The sequence below is a fragment of the Phyllostomus hastatus genome, unplaced genomic scaffold (assembly GCF_019186645.2).
Source record: "Phyllostomus hastatus isolate PE091 unplaced genomic scaffold, TTU_PhHast_1.1 phas_contig_98, whole genome shotgun sequence".
Classification (NCBI taxonomy): Eukaryota; Metazoa; Chordata; class Mammalia; order Chiroptera; family Phyllostomidae; genus Phyllostomus; species Phyllostomus hastatus.
Window position 1 is genome coordinate 5,247,652 of NW_025333999.1, and position 19,953 is coordinate 5,267,604.

At 44.6% G+C, this 19,953-nt stretch overlaps 1 protein-coding gene across 1 annotated transcript; it reads right to left on the reverse strand.

Moving 5' to 3' along the window:
* Positions 1-60: 60 nt before the first annotated feature.
* CALR3 (calreticulin 3) lies at positions 61-19,762 on the reverse strand. Its single transcript, XM_045853335.1, has 9 exons — positions 19,622-19,762; positions 19,381-19,482; positions 16,761-16,964; positions 9,208-9,302; positions 6,156-6,332; positions 3,233-3,340; positions 3,013-3,144; positions 1,770-1,862; positions 61-347 (listed from the first exon to the last, which is right to left on the reverse strand). Exons 1-9 carry the CDS (start codon positions 19,710-19,712, stop codon positions 204-206), a joined length of 1,146 nt encoding a protein of 381 aa, XP_045709291.1. The 5' UTR covers positions 19,713-19,762; the 3' UTR covers positions 61-203.
* Positions 19,763-19,953: the final 191 nt, after the last annotated feature.

Sequence of the window (19,953 nt, forward strand, 5' to 3'; positions counted from 1 at the left end):
CTGCCTCTGGCTTCCAGCCCTCAGGTTTGTACAGAGGAAACCTCTTGTGCACAGGGGCAGGGCTTGAGAAAACCACCAAGAAGTGTAGGAATATTTTTCCAAGAAAATTGGACAAATCACCACATTTGTAGACAGTTGAGCTTTTAAATGTATATTAAAGTAGAAAGAAGGTTTACCAGTCACCTTCATCTGGAGGGGGGTGACTAAAGTTCATCCCTCCTGTGAAATCTTCTGAAGTTGTTTGCTTTTCCATCAAACTTGCCCATCAGCAGCTCCTCCTCATCCTCCTCACGGGCCTTCTTCATTTCCTCCTTGGCTTGGATGGCGTCCATCTCCTTTTCTGGGCCCTGCAGAAAGAAACAGAGACCCAGGGGCCCAGGGATTATGCTGCCTGGGGGATGGCCGGGCATCAGTGTGCCACCTGCACCTGCCCTCTGAAAGCCTCCACTCCAGGCCAGGCGGCTAAAGAAGAGCTCCCAGGCTACCAGGTCCTAACCCCTGGAACCTGCCGAAGTGACCTTATGTGGAGAAAAGGTCTTTGTAAATGGGGTTAAATTAATTATGTTGAGATTATCCTTGATTATCAGGTGGGCCCTAAATTCCATCATAACTGTCCTTGAAAGAGAGGTTTGAAACACACACAGAAGAGGAGAAGCCCGCTTCAAGACAGAGGCAGAAGTTAGAGTGATGTGGCCATAAACCAAGGAACACCAGAAGCCACCAGGAGCTGGGTGAGGCAAGGAAAGGAGCTTCCCCTAGATTCTCAAGAGGGAGTGCGGCCCTGCCAATACCTTCATTTCAGCCACTTGATACTGATTTTGGACTTCTGGCTTCCAGAACTGTGAGGGGATAAATTTCTATTGTTGGTGTGTGTGTTTTCCTTTAGATTTTTATTTATTTACTTTTAGAGAGGGGAAAAGAGGGAGAGAAATTACCAATGTGTGGTTGCCTGTTGCGCACCCCCTACTGGGGACCTGGCCCGCAACCCAGGCATGTGCCCTGACTGGGAATGGAACCAGCAACCCTTTGGTTCACAGGTCTGCACTCAATCCACTGAACTACACCAGCCAGGGCAAATTTACGTTGTTTGAAGCCAGCCAGTTTATGGTAATTTGTTATGGCAGTGCCAGGGAATGAATACACCCCCTTCTTTCTGTTCCCAGAGTACATGGGTCCTTGTCCTTTATCCAGCTGACCAGTGAATGGACAATAAAAGGAGGCCTTGGAGCCTAAATGAGAAAATCCAGGGAATGTAAAATTGGATGACACACTGAAAACTGTTTGGCTGGGAGGGATCTTGTTACCCAGCCTGTCCACTCCTGCGCTTGTGTTCACTGAAAGACACGTATGGGAATGACTGTAACAGCCTTATGCATGAGGCCACAAGCCGGGAGCCGCCCAAAGCTGCATTGACAGAGAATGGATACATACCTTCTGCAATATTCTTACTGGAAGAATGAGCTACTGCTGCATGTGATAATACAAATGCATCTCACAACACTGCCTAAATGAGTAAATATTATATAGCTCCATCTATATGACTTTCAAAAGGAGGTCAAATAGATCCATGGTGATAGAATAGTAGTTCCTCTGGGGAAGAGTGTCCACTGGGAGCGGGTGTGAGGAGACTCCCAAAACTCTGCTGGCATTGTGTCTTGATCTGGGTGGAGTGCTCACTAGTAAAAGTTTATCAAGCCCTTTCTTATGTATTAAACTTAAGTGCAGAAATAAAGAAATAACAAAAGAAAAGCTCATTGCATTCATCGTACCTTCGTTTCACCCCAGGTGGCCTTGCCAAATTTCTCAGCATACTCTTCATCATCTGTGATCAGGAAGTTATCAAAGATGGTTCCAGATCTCACCTGTGGATGAAAATAAGGCCTTCTTTACTGATGTGAGAAATGTAACAACTTTCCATCAAGAAACAATTGTATTTGCTCTGTACTGTGGTAGTGATTAGCTCTCCAAGGCAGCACATGCTTAAACCCATTTCTAGAAAGCCCATTCCCTTCCAGGGAACTGGTTCTCATGCCTGGCTGCCTATTGGGATCACCAAGAACATTTTTGAAACTCCTGATGCCTGATCTCAGCCTCAGGGCTACTGGTTTAAATGGTCCGGGAGCTGCCTGGGCATCAAGATTTGAAGAGTGCCCCAATGCCTTGAACACTCAGCGATGTTTGGGAACTAGAGCTTGAGAGCATCACTGTGCAGTGTGTGGGCCATGGACTGGCAGCATCAGCACCACCTGGGCACCTGGTGGGCATGCAGAATCTCAAGCTCCAACTGCTGCATCAGGATCTGCTGCATTGGGATCTGCTATCTTGTGCTAAAGCTGATGGACCCACAGATCAGCTCTGGACAGAGGAGTGACCAATTCCCAGGGGGCAGGGAGGCAGACAGGAAGTTCCCAGAAGATGGGAGGTCATCTGTTTTGACCATAGCTATACATCTCAGGTCCAGGTATGGGTGCCAGGCACACAACAGGAGCTATGGAATGCCAGCTATGTGAATTAAGAAGTTTAGATTGGCCCTGGCAGGTGTGGCTCAGTGGATTGAGTGCTGGCCTGAGAACCAAAGGGTCAACAGTTCATTTCCTAGGCAGGACACAGGCCTGGGTTGCGGGCCAGGTCCCCAGTAGGGGGCATGAGAGAGGCAACCACACACTGATGTTTCTCTCCCTCTCTTCCTCCCTCCCTTCCCCTCTCTCTAAAAATAAATAAATAAAATCTTAAAAAAGAAGAAGTGTAGGCTGAAGTTCAGAGTTATTAAACTAAAGCAAATTTAAAACCCAGTGACCTCCCCTGACCAGGCAGCTCAGTCACTCAGAGCATGGTCCCAGTGCGCCAAGGTTGTGGGTTGACCCCAGTCAGTGCACAAACAAGGATCGACTAGTGAACGCATAAATAAATGGAACAACAAATGGATGTTTCCAACTCTCTCTCTCCCTCTCTCTCTTTCTCCTCCCACCAAAAACAAACAAACAAACAAACAAACAAACAAAAAACAGTGACCTGCCAAAGCTCCAGCCCGATGGCACCAATGTTCTCAAATTCTGAGAGGTCGTATTCCAGCAAATACTTGGTGTTTTTCATCTTTTGGTGGAGCCAAATGTCCTTATCTATACCTTCCGGTTTCAGATCATCCTGCAACAACAAACCATACTCGGTGGTCCCCAGTGATGCAGCAGGGGAGGGGCAGTCTGAAAGCATCCCAGGAAAAAGATGCCCACACCTGGTATGGAGGCTTCTGCAGCATCGATGCCTGCCAGTCCCCATCCAGCTCGTGGTTCCAGTCGCTTGGCTTGCTGGCACTGGCATCCAGAAAACGCTTCTCCCAGTCCTTAAAATATGTGTAAGGAAAAAAAAAATAGATTCTCAGATTTGAGAAAGGCAGTTCTTAGCTACCAGGAGACAGCCAGGCCTGTGAGCTAGGTTGCTATTTTCTCATTTCCTTCTCAGTTCAGTGGTTGGAGGGCTGAGTGCTCGGTGTCCAGATTCCACCGAGGGTCTCAGGGCCAGGCACTGGCAGGGTGTTCTCTCCAAACCCCCAACCCCAGCCCATGGGACTGCAGCCCTCTCCCCATGCTGCTGAGTGAGCTGGCAATATGGAAAACCTGAAACAGCGGCTAAAGGTGAACCGATGGGCGACAAGCAGTGGTGGGAAAGGGGGCTGCACATTCACTGATGGTCAGGTTAAGTCTGTCCTACATCAGTCACACAGGGACTATCCCAGGGAGCAGCTGGACAACTAAGAAAGGTCCCAACATTTACCTGGGTAGCATGAAAAAAGAAATTATTACTGAGTCCTTTTCTAGACATACAAACACTCATGTAACACACATGTATACTACATATACACACATGCATATACACATTCATATGCATACATCTATGAATAATATATAAAAATACATATATACACATGTATGTACTTACGTATACATGCCTATATATACACATGTACATGGCATAGTAGGTATTGAAAGAACAGTTGTTAAATAAATGAATGGATGAGAAATAGTTGTTATGGATTAATATTCAAACATATATAAAAGCGTCAAAGTCATACACAATGGTGTTTTCTCTTTTAGAACTGAGAAATTGTAAATGTTTTTCACTTAACGGTGTTTTCATGATACTCCGTAATCCATACAGAGTGTTACCCACTTCTCAGCAATCCACACCTGGGGGTTAGTCACCTCTCCTGCTTTCCACCCAGACCCCGGATGGCGATGGTGAGCCTCTGCTGTGTTAGGATCCAGAAAATGGTTACAATCCATTCTGAGTAGCAGGCTGCCTGGTAGAATTTTGGGTTACCAGATCCTAATGCCACAATGAACTAATTTGTTCAGGAGCTCACAGGCAACTAAGCACAGGGATAAAACACAGCCAGATCAGAAAGGAGCTTCTGAAAAAATGATTGGTCTCCCGTGGGCACCTGTCTCCACCCAGACAGCTGGGGAAGGGACGAGACTGTAGCGCTTCTCTGCCATTCTGTGCCTTGTCTAGAGTAACTACTCTTTCCAGGTGAAAACTCCGTTTTTTGGTTTGTTTTTAAGGTAAGAAAGGGAGGGGAAAACTGCTTTTTTCCCCTTAAGAAATAATGGGAAGACCTTATGTGACTGGGGATTTACCCTAATCTGAAGTCATTCTTATTGATTGCACACCATGGATTCCAAATTCATGGAACTTAACTTTCAATTATCTGTGGATAAAATGGATTGCCAAATAACAGTCTAAACAGGATGCCATTTTGATTTAATAATTATGTTCAGTCTGCGATGAAGTATTTGATTATTAGATAGCAATGCAACTAATACATTGTAAGTTGTCAGAAACTGTAAACATCAGCCCAGTACTCTAGTTATGACACAGATAACTGTTTTCAGACAAACGGTGCATGTTTTGGTGCAGTGAGTGTATGATGTTCAAAACAAAATGTTACAGCAATAAAGAATCTTAGACTGAAAAAGAAAGGTAGCTATAGTTGGTAGTTCCCAAAAAGATTTGTCTGTGTCCTAAAGCTGGAGATCTGGGATTGCGCTCTGCTTGAAGCAGATCAACTGGATTAGTCAGGTGGACCCTGAATGTCTTTATGAGATAGAAGAGACACAAGAAGAGGAGAAGGCCATATAGAAATGAAGCCAGACACAGGAGTGATGTGTCTACCAGCTAAGGAATGCCTAAAGGCAACAGACAGCTGGAAGAACATAGAGGAAGGATCCTCCCCGAGAGCCTTCAGAGGGAGTGTGGTGGCCCTGCTGACACATTGCTTTCTAACTCTGGCTTCAAGAAGAACTGTAAGAGAATAGCCCTGGCTGGTGTTGCTCAGTGGATTGAGTGCCGACCTTTGAATCAAAGGATAGCTGGTTCGAATCCCAGTCAGGGCACATGCCTGGGTTGCAGGCCAGGTGCCCAGTACAGGGTACCCAAGAGGCAACTACACATTGGTGTTTCTCTCCCTCTATTTCTCCCTCCCTTCTCCTTTTTCTAAAAATAAATAAATATAATCTAAAAACAACAAAAGAGAGAATACATTTTCATCCTTTAAGACATCTACTTCGTGCTGCTTTGTTACAGCAGCCCCAGGACACTCGTACATAACTGCTGTGTTCACTGACGTTGGTCATCAGTCACAGTGTGCAGTTCCAAAAATACTTCATGTGCAAATGCAGAATAACATTTTAAAAGGTTGCTGATGAATTTAACTTTGTTTAAAAAGAATAAACACACCCTGGCTGGTGTGGTTCAGTGGATTGAGCTCTGGCCTGTGAGCCAAAGGGTCGCTGGTTCAATTCTCAGTCAGGGCACATGCCTGGGTTGTGGGCCAGGACCCCAGTAGGGGATGCTAGAGAGGCAACCACACCTTGATGTTTCCCTCTCTCTTTCTGCCTCCCTTCCCCTCTGTCTAAAAATAAGTAAAATCTTTAAATAAAAAATGTTACTTGCTCTGGTCGCAAATATTATAAACCTCCTTCACAACACCTTGAGGCAGGCAGATCCAGGGCTGGTCTCAGCACATGCACGCTGGAGAGAGCATTCTTATCATGAGAACATTGTCATCATGACTGCCAGCCACGCAGCAATTGTGCAGGACCGGGTACTCACAAAGTTCGCTTGCACACTTTCTAGAGTTGTCTGGGCAAAATCCACACCTGGGGTTTGTCCTCCTTCTCCTTGGACCCTGCTGGAGGCTTCTCCAACTTCTTTAGTGAAGTTAAGTTCCAGTCATACTCAACGCTGCCAGATTCAATTGTCTGGCCGTCAATTTTCACTTCGTAGGTGAGATCTGGTCTTAAGATCAGCGTGTAGAGGTGTGTAAAGCCATCAACCTGTATATTTTAGGGGAGAAAAAGGATGACAAAGAGATGTTTCAAGGCAGGTCTAAACATGCAGTTTGTTACCATCAGTCAAAAAGATTTGTTACCAACAGCAAAAAGAGAGGTTCTGGAAATGGGGGTTGCCTGGACTGTAACAGGTGTCCTACAGAAGACTCACCCCCTTGCAGAACACAGCTGCTGGCAGGCTTCTCTTGAGTGGCTGACTCCCTTCTATGCAAAGGTACTGGCTCCCACTATAACCCCACAGGCAGTTATGATGGGCGGTAGGTATTACCATGGGACAATGCAGCTATTTGTGAAAAGTTATGTGTAAAACAACTCCCTGCTCTATACTCTGAAAGGTTCCAAATGAAGTCCACTCTCTTTCTCACACAGGAGAGAACCTCCTGATGTTCTGAGCTGTCCAACACTCGAAGCTCCACGAGGGGCTGGCCCAGTGTCTCTCTGGGTCACAGTTAAAGCCCTGGGCTGGACACAAGGAAAGCATTTAACAAAGATGCAATTAAGGAGTGGTGGGAGGTGGGTGGTGGGGGCCTGGTGAGGCTGAGGGTGCCCAGGACATGACAGCAGCAGAGGGGGCTCCTGCAGCGTGTACGCCAGCAGGAGTTCTCAAACTTCGGCCCCACTGCATCAGCATCGCGTCCCCAGGTGACCCTGACCTGCTGCATCAGAACCTGGACGACCTCCAGTCACTTTCACAGGCCCTCCAGGGACACTGGCCCTGCTCAGGTTTAGGAGCCACTGCCCCAGCACCTCACAGGGTCTGTGTCAGGAGGGTTCTCTACCCGCCAAGAGCCAAAGCTAAAGGCCTCTTCAGTTCCTGTCTGCTCTTCCCTGCTGGGCAGGCCACTGCTGTCCACACAGAAACAAATGGCTCTGTCCAGGACCGACACTACGGTTCGCTTGGTGGGACAGCTGAGCACTCGCTTCACCCAATGTTCTCCCCCTTGCTCTCTGCTGGCCTTTCTCTCAGCTCCCTTTCCTAATTTAGACTTTAGGCTCCCTGGCCCCATTGCTGGGGACCCCCCAGGATTTGGCTACCAGAGCAGAGCCTCCTGGGGATCACATCCACTCCCACATATATGCAAATGGCGTGAAAAGGCATCTTTAATCCCAACCATCAGCCCGAGCTTCAGACCCCAGTGTCCAACAACTGATTGACACCTCTGCCTGGATGTCTGCCAGGATTTCATACCCAACTGTTCAAACACACCTCCCCAGTCTTCCCTGGTTCCCTGCTTGGCCTGTTTTTCATCCCGATTAATAGCAATGCTGCTGAGGGTCATCGTCCACATCCTCAGTATGCCCATTCTGAACATCACAAAGTCCTCTGGACCCCACTTCTGGATTATCTGTCAAAACCCACAACATCAGTAGGTGGGACTCCCATGGTCTTAATTCCACCAGAGCCTTGGGCTGACAATCTCACCCATCTCCCTGCCTGTTGATCACACTGTCCCTCCACCCACCCTCTCCAGAACATCTGGACTATTTTTCTAACATGCAGATCACACCCCTTGAGGGCTGTTCACGGCCTGCAGGAGAGGGGTCTCGCCCTTTCTTTCCAGGATCGCAGAATGAATCAGAACCCCCATGAAAGTAATGGTACTCCTCATCAGGAAGCCCAGAATGCTGACTAGCTGCTGCGAATCAGTGCTCCTTCAGCAGATGTGTCTCACTTTTTAACAGGTTGCAGAAACAGCAGCACACCCCGGAGGGAGTCATCAGCCTGCGGTGTCTCTCAGGGGCTGGAGGTTTGTGCCTCCCAGGCCTGATCTGGGCTGGACCTCACAGCCTCTATAGTGTCCGTGCCACAAACTGACATGCAAAACTGAACAACTTCTCGGGAAGCAATTGTAAAGACCCGCCCATTGGTTCAAACACTAAGTGGGGGGAGGAAGACTTGGATTGTGAGTTTCCCATTGCTCCATGGGAGGGCTGTCAGGCCAAGGTGCGCATGTGGAGAGAGAAGCTCACAATCCCAGTGACCCACAACAGCAGTGGGTGGGACCCCAAGAGGGGCTGTGCTGCCAATGGAGAAGCACGGGGTGGGGTGGTGGTTGTGAAGAGGTCTGTTGCCCCTGCTAGGGTTAGGACTGAACAAGGGGCAGTTACAGGGGCTTCCACTCCACGCTGTCAGTAATCTTGAAATGCACTGGGGCCTCCTGCCCAGATTCATCCAGATTCACAGAGGCCTCTGACGCCAGAGCTCTAGGCCCTGGACCTGCCTCAGGGGAGGGGTCTCTGCTGCCTGGTGCTCACAGTCAAATGAGGGGGGACATTGGGGAACATACCTCCCCTCCACAGGCCCATGTGCCAGGGACTTAACACAAGCTGCCTCTTTGGAGAAGCCCCAGGCCGGGCCATTGCACTATGGAGCAGTCCCCAAGACCTATAGACTCATTTTCACAGATATCCCTGGGTTAAAAGGTAAGAGGTTATGCTTTCATTTTAGAAATATTCCTATTTCTAAATGTTTTGGTATTCTGAAGATTAATTTCTTCAGGTTGGTTTTCAGGAAGAAAGGAATGAAATCAAGAATATTTCATTCCTAGTGATGATGGGAATAGCTAAAATGGACCATCCTGCTGTACCCTGATGGGGCAAATTATAAATGGACATCATGGCTCACAGTAAAAAGTGGGTGTGCCCTCCTGATGGAGAAAAACTCCGGAAACCAGACCACAGTAATGGGCAAGTGTCTCTAATGGGCCTGTTGAACTGGAGAGCGGGGACAGAGACATGTTCGCCAAGACCCATCCCTGGCTCACTTAAATATTTTAAGATCAAAACTATTTTCTCTAAACTTATGTTATGATCTGACAAGAGTTAACACAATCACTGATTTGCATACAGAACCATTTACCTTACACCTGATAGGTTTCTTGTTTGAGTGATACTGATTCTTGAATTGTAAAATAACATGAACTTTCTTGATATCAAATCCGCAAATATCAGGTCCTGTAAAAAAAGGAAACAAAAAACCATTAGCTGCTCTCCATTTCCTTGTGTCGCCACGGGATACCCCACCGGTTGTCCTGAAGTAATATCCAAGGCACAGGAAGCTCACATGTCCAGGAATAATCAGATCTGTGCATGGAGATACTAAATGGGCAGTGATACCGTCTCAGGTCAGGTTACTTCTCTGTTCGCCGCAGCCACTTTGGACTAAACCAACATTGAGTAAGAAAAGGAAGGTGTAAGAGCCTAATAAGCATCTCAGACATGCTGCCTGAGTCTGGGGCCCTTGCTCTGAAGCTCTGACCAGTGTACCTGTGCCCAGGTGAGGCCTTTGGAACTGGGCTGACCAGATCTGACCCCAGCTCTCATTCGCTGTGTTGAAACATAGTTGCAACTATGCAGCCTCCCCTGCCTCAGTGTTAAACTTGACTTCACAAATCTATTTTGCCAATTAAATGGGCCAATGTGTTTAAAATTCAATGCTTGTTGCTGTTAATGTTATGCCCCAAGGCAACACACACGTTTTTAATGATAACCCACCCCAAATTGTTAGCAAAAGAGAGACTGTGATCAGTAGATAGGTTTTAATGAACTGTGAAATCTAGAGAGTCCTATTGAAAAGTTATCGATTTTTCAGTTGGCACAGGGCTCAGTGCACTCCCCTTCCTGGGAGCACTCCTGTGCCTTTCCGTCCCCATCTTCTTCCCGCCACAGGCATGAACCCCCTAAACTGTAGGAACCCCATGAGAGACCTGCAACCAGGGGAGCAATGGGCGACGGCAGCTCGTCCCGGGCTAACCCCCAGAGCCTGTCTCCAAGGCCCCTTTCCTCTGGCTTTCCAGTGAGCTGACAGCAGCCCCACCTAGGATCTCTCCTGCTGCTGCTTCTGTCCTAAGTCCTTTCTTGTTTCCCTGTGACAAATTTTATTAAATGTGCTCTCAAAATCAAATTATAAAATAAAATAAAATAAAATTAAATTAAATTAAATTAAAAATCAAAAACAATTAGCACATGGTTTAGTTTCGCTCACCCAGGAACTGGAATGTTGTGGTACACTACATTCCCTGATGGAGACTAAGGACTTCTGAATCTATAAAACAAGGTTTGCAGAAGGACCCTAGAAAATTCATCAAAACTTTGTTGATTCCCTTACTATGGCTTTACTGACCTTCAGCCTTAGGAAGGTGCTAAAGCACCCAGCTGTCTGTCTCAGATTGCATTCTGCCACTGACCCCGGCCTGCGCCCGCCCTGGGGATTCTGTGAGGCAACCCTGTGTAAACAAGCCAATGTCTGCGATCTTCTCTAGAACTCGCAATATGAACCTCTGGAATAAATGAGAGATCCAGGCTGCATGTAATTAAAGAATGTTATCAGTTTGCCAGAGTAGATGAGACAATGAACTTGGAAGTGGCGTCCTGAGGGACTGACAAAGAACAACACGTCTGTCTCCCAGCTGAGTTCTCAGAGGACGTGTGTTTATGTAATTTCCTCTTTTGTTTTCCCTGGAAAACATTCCAGTTCAATTTTTAAAACAAAAGTGATGTGAATTATGTGCATGAAAGTCTATTGTCTCAGAATTGAAGCATGAAATTTATTTTTCCTTAGAAATTCCCATTCTATTCCTAAACACTTACATGCTTTTAATATTAAATTAAACTTAGGAACACACCCTGAAAATCTGGACATTTTCTGTTAACAGCAATCATAAAATATTTATATACATAATGGATTTGTTTTGAGGAAATAGGGTAGACAGACTTTGAAGACAGGCTGACCTGACTTTGGGCAAGTAGTGTAACGATTCCAAGTGTCAGTTTTCTCATTTGCAAAGTCGGGGCTGTGCTCCCTCATTCCTAGGGCTGCATGCACACTCTGAGGTCACTTGCAGAAGATCCCTGGCCAGGGCCCAGTCAAGTGTGGTTCTCGCCACCCTTCAACACCACAAGCTTCAGCAAGCGGCTCTCATAGCAAAGGCTACAGCTGAGCCACCACAGAGAAGTGTTCCAACAGTGACAGAAAGGGTTGGAGTAAGATGAAACTGATTTTAAGTTAAAAGCAAAAATAATACAGAATTTATTTTATTTTATTTTTATTATTTTTTATGTTTTTATTACACTTTTTCATAAAAATTTCATTTTCTTAACTCCCAAGTATGCTGCTTCACAACTCAGATAGAGCAGACATGCTATTTATATTTTAAAACAGTATTTTGGCAGATATTTCGTTTACCAAGTCTAACTAAATCAATTGTTTGTGAAATCAGCTCTAATTCAACAGGCCATATTTTTTGCCAGCTATGTCTGCCATCCATTTAAAGAGGATAACAAAACCGAAACCAAGACATTTCCATTTCTTTTGACAACAAAATGAAAACTTTTACCACTCCACATTTTAAATTCCAGAGTAAATGCAAGGCACTGCAGAGGAGACAGGACTCTGGGAGGGGCGCCAGGGACTGCAGTCTGCAGAAACAAGACCCATCCCACGCTGTGGCCTTGGAGAAGTCACCTTGCTCTCCCAAAGGACAGAGCAGAGTTCTATCTAAACCTAATAACTAATCTGGTATCTAAGAAAATATAAAGAATATGTAATATTCCTTCTATACCTACAATGACACGATGACCAGCTGTGCATATAAATAGAAGTCCAGAACACCCAGGCATCTACAGCCTTATGCTGACCATGGTAAGTCCCGAGATAAGTATGGTAAAACTAGGAGGAAGAAACATTCTGCAAGATGAATGTGTCAGATGAGGGAAAAGAATTTTAAAGAATGAGTCCCCAAATTTGGATTGTGGGTGGTTATTTAAAAAATTCATTTTCATGTATTTTTTCACTTCATTGTGGTAAAACACATTAGATTTACCATTGTGACCATTTTTAAGTATACAGTTCAGTGGTACCAAATACATTCACACTGTTGTGCAACCGTCACCACTATTCTATCTCCACCACTCTTTTCATTTTGTAAAATAGAAACTCTATACCCATTAAACACTAACTCTACATTTGCCCCTCTTTCTCACGCCCTGGCACCTACCACTCCACGTTTTGTCTCTATCACCTTGACTAATCTAAGTAACTTGTATAAATGGAATAATCAAATATGTGGTCTTTTAAAAAAGATTTTATTTATTTACTTTTAGAAGAGGGGAGGGGAAGGAGAAAGAGAGAAATATCAATGTGCAACAGATACATTGATAGGTTGCCTCTCACACGCCCCCAAATGGGGATCTGGCCTGCAACCCAGGCACATGCCCTGACTGGGAATCGAACTGGCAACTTCTCACTTTGCAGGCCAGCGCTCAATCCACTGGGCCACACCAGCCAGGGAAAAATAGGTGATCTTTTGTGACTTCTTTCTTTCACATAGACTAATGCCTTCAGGATTCACTCTTGTTGTAGCATGCATTAGAATTTCCTTCCTTTTTAAGGCTGAGTGATATTCCAATGTAAGAATGCACCACATTTTGTCTATCCATTCATCTGTCCATGGACATGGGCTGAGTCTTCCAGGTTTTCAAGATTGTTTTGGCTATTGAGTCTCTTGAGATTCCATATGAATTTTAGGATGAGTTTTTCTATTTCTGCAACAAAAAATGCCTGGAATTTTGATAGGGATTGGATTGAATCTGTAGATCATTTTGGGCAGTGTTGACATCTTAACAGTATTAAATCTTCCAATCCATAAACATGGAATGTGTTCCCATTTATTTAATTTCTTTCAGTAATATTCTGTAGTTTTCATTTTACAAGACTTTTGCTTCTGTACTTATACTAATTCTTAAGTATTTTACTCCTTTGGATGCTATGGTAAATGGAACTGTTTTTGTAATTTCTTTTTCAGATCGTTATTCATCATCTATAGAAATGCAACATTTTTTGTATGTTGCCTTTGTATCCTGCTACTTTGCTGAATTTATTCATTAGTTTTAATAGGTTTTTTGGTGCAATCTTTAGGGTTTTCTACATATAGAATTATATCATCTGAATTTTTCTCCTTCCTTCCTAGTTGGGATGCCTTTATTTATTTTTCTTGTCCAAATGCTCAGACCAGAACTTTCAGTACCGTGTTGAATACAAGTGGTGAAAGAGAACATCCTTGTCTTGTTCCTAATCTTAATAGGAAACACTTTCATTCTGTCACCATTGAGTATGATGTTTGCTGTGGGTTTTTCACATGACTTTTATTATGTTGAGGTACTTTCCTAGTTTGTTGAGGGTTTTTATCATAAGAGGGTGTTAAATTTTATCAAATGCTTTTTCTGCATCAGTTGTAAGGATCATGCTTTCCCCCTGCTTCATTCTGTTGATGTGGCAGTATTAACATTTGACCGATGTTAGTGTGTCACACTATCCTTGCAGCATTCATCCTGCCAGCATTCATCCCAAGAATGAATGCTGGCAGGTCATGGTCTACATATAACCCTTTTAATGTGCTGCTGAGTTCCCTTTACTAGTATTTGGTTGAGGATTTTTGCCTCAATATTTATAAAAGCTATTTTTCTTACAGTGTCTTTGTCTGATTTTCATATCAGGGCAATGTTGGCTTCATAGAATGAGTTAGAAAGTCTATCCTCCACTTGAATTTTTTGGAAAAGTTTGAGGATTGGTTACTGTCTGGTGTCCTTTCATTTCACCTTGTAGGACTCCCTTGAGCATTTCTTGCAAGGCAAGTCTAATGGTCGTGAACTCCCTCAGCTTTTGTGTACTTGGGAATGTCTTACTTTCTCTCCCACTTTTGAAGGACAGTTTCGGTAGATATAATTCTTGGCTGACAGTTTCTTTTAGCACTTTGGATATATCAGCCCACTGTTTTCTGGCCTCCAAAGTTCCTGTTCAGAAACCTGCCCATAATCTTATTCAGAATCCCTTGGATGTGATGATTCATGTCTTTATCTTTTGAAAATTTGACTATATTATGTGTCACAGTGTGGGTTTCTTCAGATTCACCTTACTTACAGTTCCTTAAGCTTCTTGGATGTTTACATTTATGTAATTCATCATATTTGGGAAGTTTTCAACCATTATTTTTTCCAAGTATTTTCTCTCTGCCCCCTTTCCTCTCTCTTCTCCTCCTGGGACTCCCACAATACATGTTGGTCTGTTTGATAGTGTCCAGTGGCCCCATAGACTCTGCTCACTTTTCTCCACTATTTTTCTTTCTGCTTCTCAGCCGTGGTCATGTCCATTGTCTCACCTTCAAGTTTGCTGATTCTTTCTTTTGTCAGTTCAATCTGCCTTTGACTCCCCTCTAGTGATTTTTTTTATTTCAGTTATACTTTTCAGCTCCAGAATTTCTTCTTAAGCTTTCTATATCCTTTTGTTATTTCCATTTGCTCACATATTATTTTCTTAACTTTATCCACACCTTTTAGTTTTCTTGTGTTTTTTTTTGTTTGTTTGTTTTTGCAATTTTCAGTTATTTAAGTCTTTGTCTAATAGATCTGCCATCGGGTCTTTTTCTGGAACAGTTGATGTTATTTTTTTCATTTCAATGAACGACATTTTCCTGTTGGTTTGTATGCCATGCGGGTATTTGTTGAGCACGGCACATTTGAATCTAATCATGTGGTAGCTCTGGAAATGATACTCTAATCCTTCCCCGGGGTTTGATGTTCTATTGTGTGTGTGTGTGTTTTTAATTATTATTGATGTTTGGCAGGCTGTCTCTGTGCCAAGGGTGTAAACTTAAGGTTTTCTCAGGTCATTTCTCAGTCTTTCCCTGTGTGATCACTTTGTATTTTTCCCTGCATATTGTTTTTTCTAAAGTAATTTTTAAAAAAAAATTATGCACTGATTTTTAGAGAGACAGGGGAGAGAGAGAGAGAGAGAGAGAGAGAGAGAGAGAGAGACAGACACTGATTTGTTGTTCCACTTATATATGCATCCACTGGTTGATTCTTGTATGTGGCCTGACTGGGGATCAAACCCATAACTTTGATGTATTGGGATGATAATCTAACCAACTGAGCTACCTGGCCATGGCTACAGTTTTGTTTTTGTTTTTAATATCTTAGTCTTTAATGTCTGGCTTCCTAAGGAAAAGAAAGGTAAAAAATGACAGCAGGGGAGAAGGGATCCCCAGTTGGCCCTTTATTTGGCTGGATGGTGAGAGGATTACCACAGTGAGGGGAGGTACAACAACTGCCCATCACTGTGTCTGCACCTTTGTGACCAGAAGCAGCAATCAGTGATCAGAGCTCAGAACCCTGGTATTTGGAGGACGGAGTCCTTTTTGCCCACCCTGGCTCCTGCACACTACGTGTAAGCTGCTCCTGGAACACTTACCCAGCTGTCTGTGGTTCGGGGTGGGAGATGGGTAGATGCTACTGTGCTGAAGGCTGAAGTGGACAGAAATGAATGCTCCCAGCCTCCCCCTGGAAGTTGCAATCCTTCCACAGATTCCATAGTTCCAAAATATTTAAATCTGGCAGACTCTGCCAGTACAATTGTTGTCTAAGTGGGGAGACAGATTCCTGGTGCTTCCTATTCTGCCATCTTCCCAGAATCCTCTTCACTCATAAAGCTTTTTGATCCACACGCTTAAATTCTGTCTAGTTCCCATAGCCCAATGTGGTCTCTTCCCATTCCAGCACAGATTTTATTTCTTTATAGATGTTTCAAATGTTTTATTTACTTGCTTTTAGAGAGAGGGAAAGGGAGGGAGAGAGGGAGAGAAACACGGATGTGTAAGAAATACATCAATCGGTTTACCTGTCATCTGGGGACCTGGCCCACAACCCAGGCACATGCCCTGACTGGGAACAGAACTGGTGACCTTTTGGTTTGCAGGCTGGCACTCAATCCACTGAGCCACACCAGCCAGGGCCCAGCACAAATTTTAATCAAGTTCCCCTGGTGTCAAGAGACATTTAATGGATTCCAAAGTCGGCAAGCTTTTTCTGTAAGGAGCAAGACAGTAAATATCTTTGCCTTTGGGCACCACATGGTCTCTATTACAATGACTCAACTCTGCTGTTGCTGCTTGAAAGCAGCTCTAGACAAATGCAAATCAACTGAGTGAGGCTGCATCCCAATAAAACTTCACTCGGACACTGAAATTTGAGTTTTGCATCATTTTCATGGGTCCAAAATATAATCAATCCTTCTTAAGATTTTTTTCAATAATTCAAAAATGTTAAAACCCACTCTCAGCCCACAGGCCATAGCAGACACAGGCTGTGGGCTGATCTGGTCCCTGGGCAAGGCTTTCTGACTCTTGGTATATTCAGAATACTTTTGTCTATATTAATGTTAAATAAATAACTTTCTCAAAAGCATAACAGAATGGTATGGTTCCCTTTTTATAATATTAAATAGATTTAACTGTACTAAAAGCCTTTGGTCAGGTACACTCAATACTACTATTTTAGCAATCTTAGTCTAAGGATCCTACAAGGTGGAAGGGTTTGCAAAGTCACCAGAAATGGCTGCACTGGACTCCCTGAACTCACCGAACATAATATAGTACGGGGACTTTCCACTCAGGTTCTTCTGATCCACATCCGCAGGGAAGATCTTAATGTAGCCCCCTCCACAGTCCATCTTCTGCTCGTGTTTCACTGTGTACTGAATGACCAGTGTCTTCCCTTTATTGCTAAATGGTTTGAACCGTGCAGAGATGGCATAGAATCGGCTGTTTTGAGTGGTTTGCAGACCTTCAAACAAAAAAACACTCATGAAAGATTAGGAACGACAGTGATGCAGGGAATTAAATGACTGTCTCTCCCCTTCTCCCAATAATAAACCTTCTAACCATTCACATCCATCCAGTGCCCGTAGCTCATTTGTGCGGTAACATACCACGCACACACCACCAACGGGTTCTCTGATGCCACAGAGCTTCTGTTTGATGTACTCAGAGGCTTCTGTACCTGATATACCACTGTTATGTCTTACCTTGTAAAAGCACTTCAGTTCTGAATGACTAACATGCATTCTAATGATAAATAAAAGGTTAATTTTGTTTCCATTCATCTCCCAAGGGGTGGGAATATACAAGGAAGATTGTGCAGCAACTGAATTAAAAAACAAAGCATTCTACTTCTTTTCCTTAATTCTTGTCTTAAAACAGGGACTGAAGAGACACAACAGCAGGTGAAGGACAGAGTGCTGAGGTGGAAAGAAGTGCCTCGTTGCCCTCGGTGAATGGCTTGTGGGTGTCATCTTTTCATGAAGAGACCATCCTTTGTCATGTGAATCATCTCATAATTGTTTTATAAGTTTAGGTATTCACTTTGACACTATAACCCCCTTCTCCGTAGCCACTAGGCTCTGTACCAAATCTGTATCTTACACTGGAATTCATCAAACACACCTGAAAACAGAGCCGGTCTTGTTATAACCTCCCCTCCCTTGCTTCATACGCTGGCCCCGGAGCTGCATATGCTGAGTCATCACAAATGAACTGGGCATTTGTATCATACATCCTAAACTTATGGATGAACTCCCTACGTCCACACCTCTGTTGGTCTTTCATCTTTCCTCACCTTTCCCTTTCTCAGGGGACTTGCAGCCCTTCCTTCTCCCTTGGCCCCTTCCACTGAGGCCATTGCTAAGACCACATGCTTCACCATCTCCCTCCATATCTTAACACCCTCCTCTGCCATCCCTGAGGTCTCTCACCACCTCCCATCTCTGTCTGACTAAATCCTGTTCATTTTTCCAACAGTGGCTTCTACATCATGGGCCCAGGAGACTGCAACAGAAGGGGCCAAATTAACCTGTATCCTCATGCCTTGCCTGTGTCTGCACTGAGTGGATGTGTGCTGGAGTGAACAAAATGCACAGATCTCAGGATTCCAGGTTAAAGGAAAGAAAAACATGGCGGAAAAACCCAGGTGACTCTAAGTGGAAACCCCTATCCTTGCATGAGCTTCACAGAATCACCTGTTTGCTTTCACTGCATTTCTTGTCATATAGCCTGAATTTTGACCAACTCTTTGGGTCCACATGTGACCTATAAAGCAATGCATATACAAAAGAAGACCAGACAGGGAGGGTGACATTGGAGTAACAGGGCCAAGATAAAGGTGGAATGCAAGGTGGGGAAGAGGGAAATTTTTCATCTAAATTAGGAGTCAGCACACTTTCTGTAAGGCCAGAGAGTAAGTATTTCACACTGTGTCAGCCATTTGGTCTCTGTCCCAACTACTCAATTCTGCCTTTGCAGTACGAAAGCAGCTATGAACCGTGTGCAAACAAATGATCATGGCTGTGTCCCATTAAAACTTTATTAGCACTGGCCGGGTAGCTCAGTTGGTTAGAGCGTCCTCCGATATGCCAAGGTTGTAGGTCCATCCACAGCTAGGGCACACAGGAGCATCAACCAATGAATGAATAAATAAGTGGAACAACAAATCAATGTCTGCCTCTCTAAAATAAATTTTAAAAATTTAAAAAACTTTATGGATATTGAAATTTTGTACATTTCATTGACTTTTATATAATTTTTAAGTGTCACAAGATACTATTCCCCTTTTGATTTCCCCCCAGCGATTAAAAAGTGTAAAAACCATTCTCAGGTTGCTGGACGTACAAATAAGCAAACAAAACCACCAGCAGGAGATGAGCTGTATTTTGTCCACCATTGATCATCAGGAACGAGAAGCAGCCAGAATTGAGCTTGTCCTTGGAACCAGGACGCTACTGACTTGGAGGGTGGGGGTATAAGGGGGGCCTCTCGGTGGGGCTGAAAATTTTTCCTAGCTTGACCTGAGTGTACAGATGTAAACATTCATCCTGTGGTACCCCCTAAAATCTGTACGCTTGACAGCATTTAACTTTTACCTCTGTTCTTTCCCTTCTTAAAATGAAAATTAAAGTAAGAAATATCCTTTTTTTTCCTCCTTGGGGCAAGGCCCTGGAGTCTCAGCAGTGCGCACAAAACGGGGTGCTCTGGGCAAGTGAAAAAGGAGAGAGAAAACAAGAAATAATGCCAAACCCTACACAAGCCTTAGTTTCCTAACCCGTGAATGTGAATAGGAGCTGTTAGGGGTGAGTCACACCTACCTTGAATGGTTGCTATGGGGGATTTAACAGTTAGCTTAATTTTCTCAGGTACCCTAAACTAACCTTTGTCTTTCTCTTTATGGCCGTAAAATTTCCCCGAAGAGAGTCTAAAATACCCAATTTGGGTGTCATTAGTGGATTGCACCCATCGGTTCCTCCAGCGTTCTGTTGGGGGGAAACAAAACCGGTTAGGGCTGAAAATTTAATCTGGGTGGTGGGCCAAATGCGACTCGGACCACCCGTTGGGCATCAGAGAATTGGGGAATTTACGTCCCCCCCGCTACCATGGGCGTCGACCCTTCACCTCCGTCTAGAAACTCCTCCTGGAAGTAGATGGTTGCCTGCGCCACACGCAGCAGGCAGATCGCGCAGAGGAGGACCCGAGCCGGGGCCATGGAAAGTGTGCGGAACTTCTGTTAACAGCCCCTTTGCACCCAGCGGTAACTGCGGCGCGCTGGACCTGGCCCTGAACTACGACACCCGTCACACCTCGCGATTGTGATCTGAGGCACCACTGGTCTCGGCTCACATTTTGCCGCTCCCAAGGCACCCCGCGATTGTGACCTGAGGTGCCATTGGTCCTCTGGGCGCGGGGTACGCCGGGAGATGTAGTCTCTTCGGTCCAAGCGCGGTTGC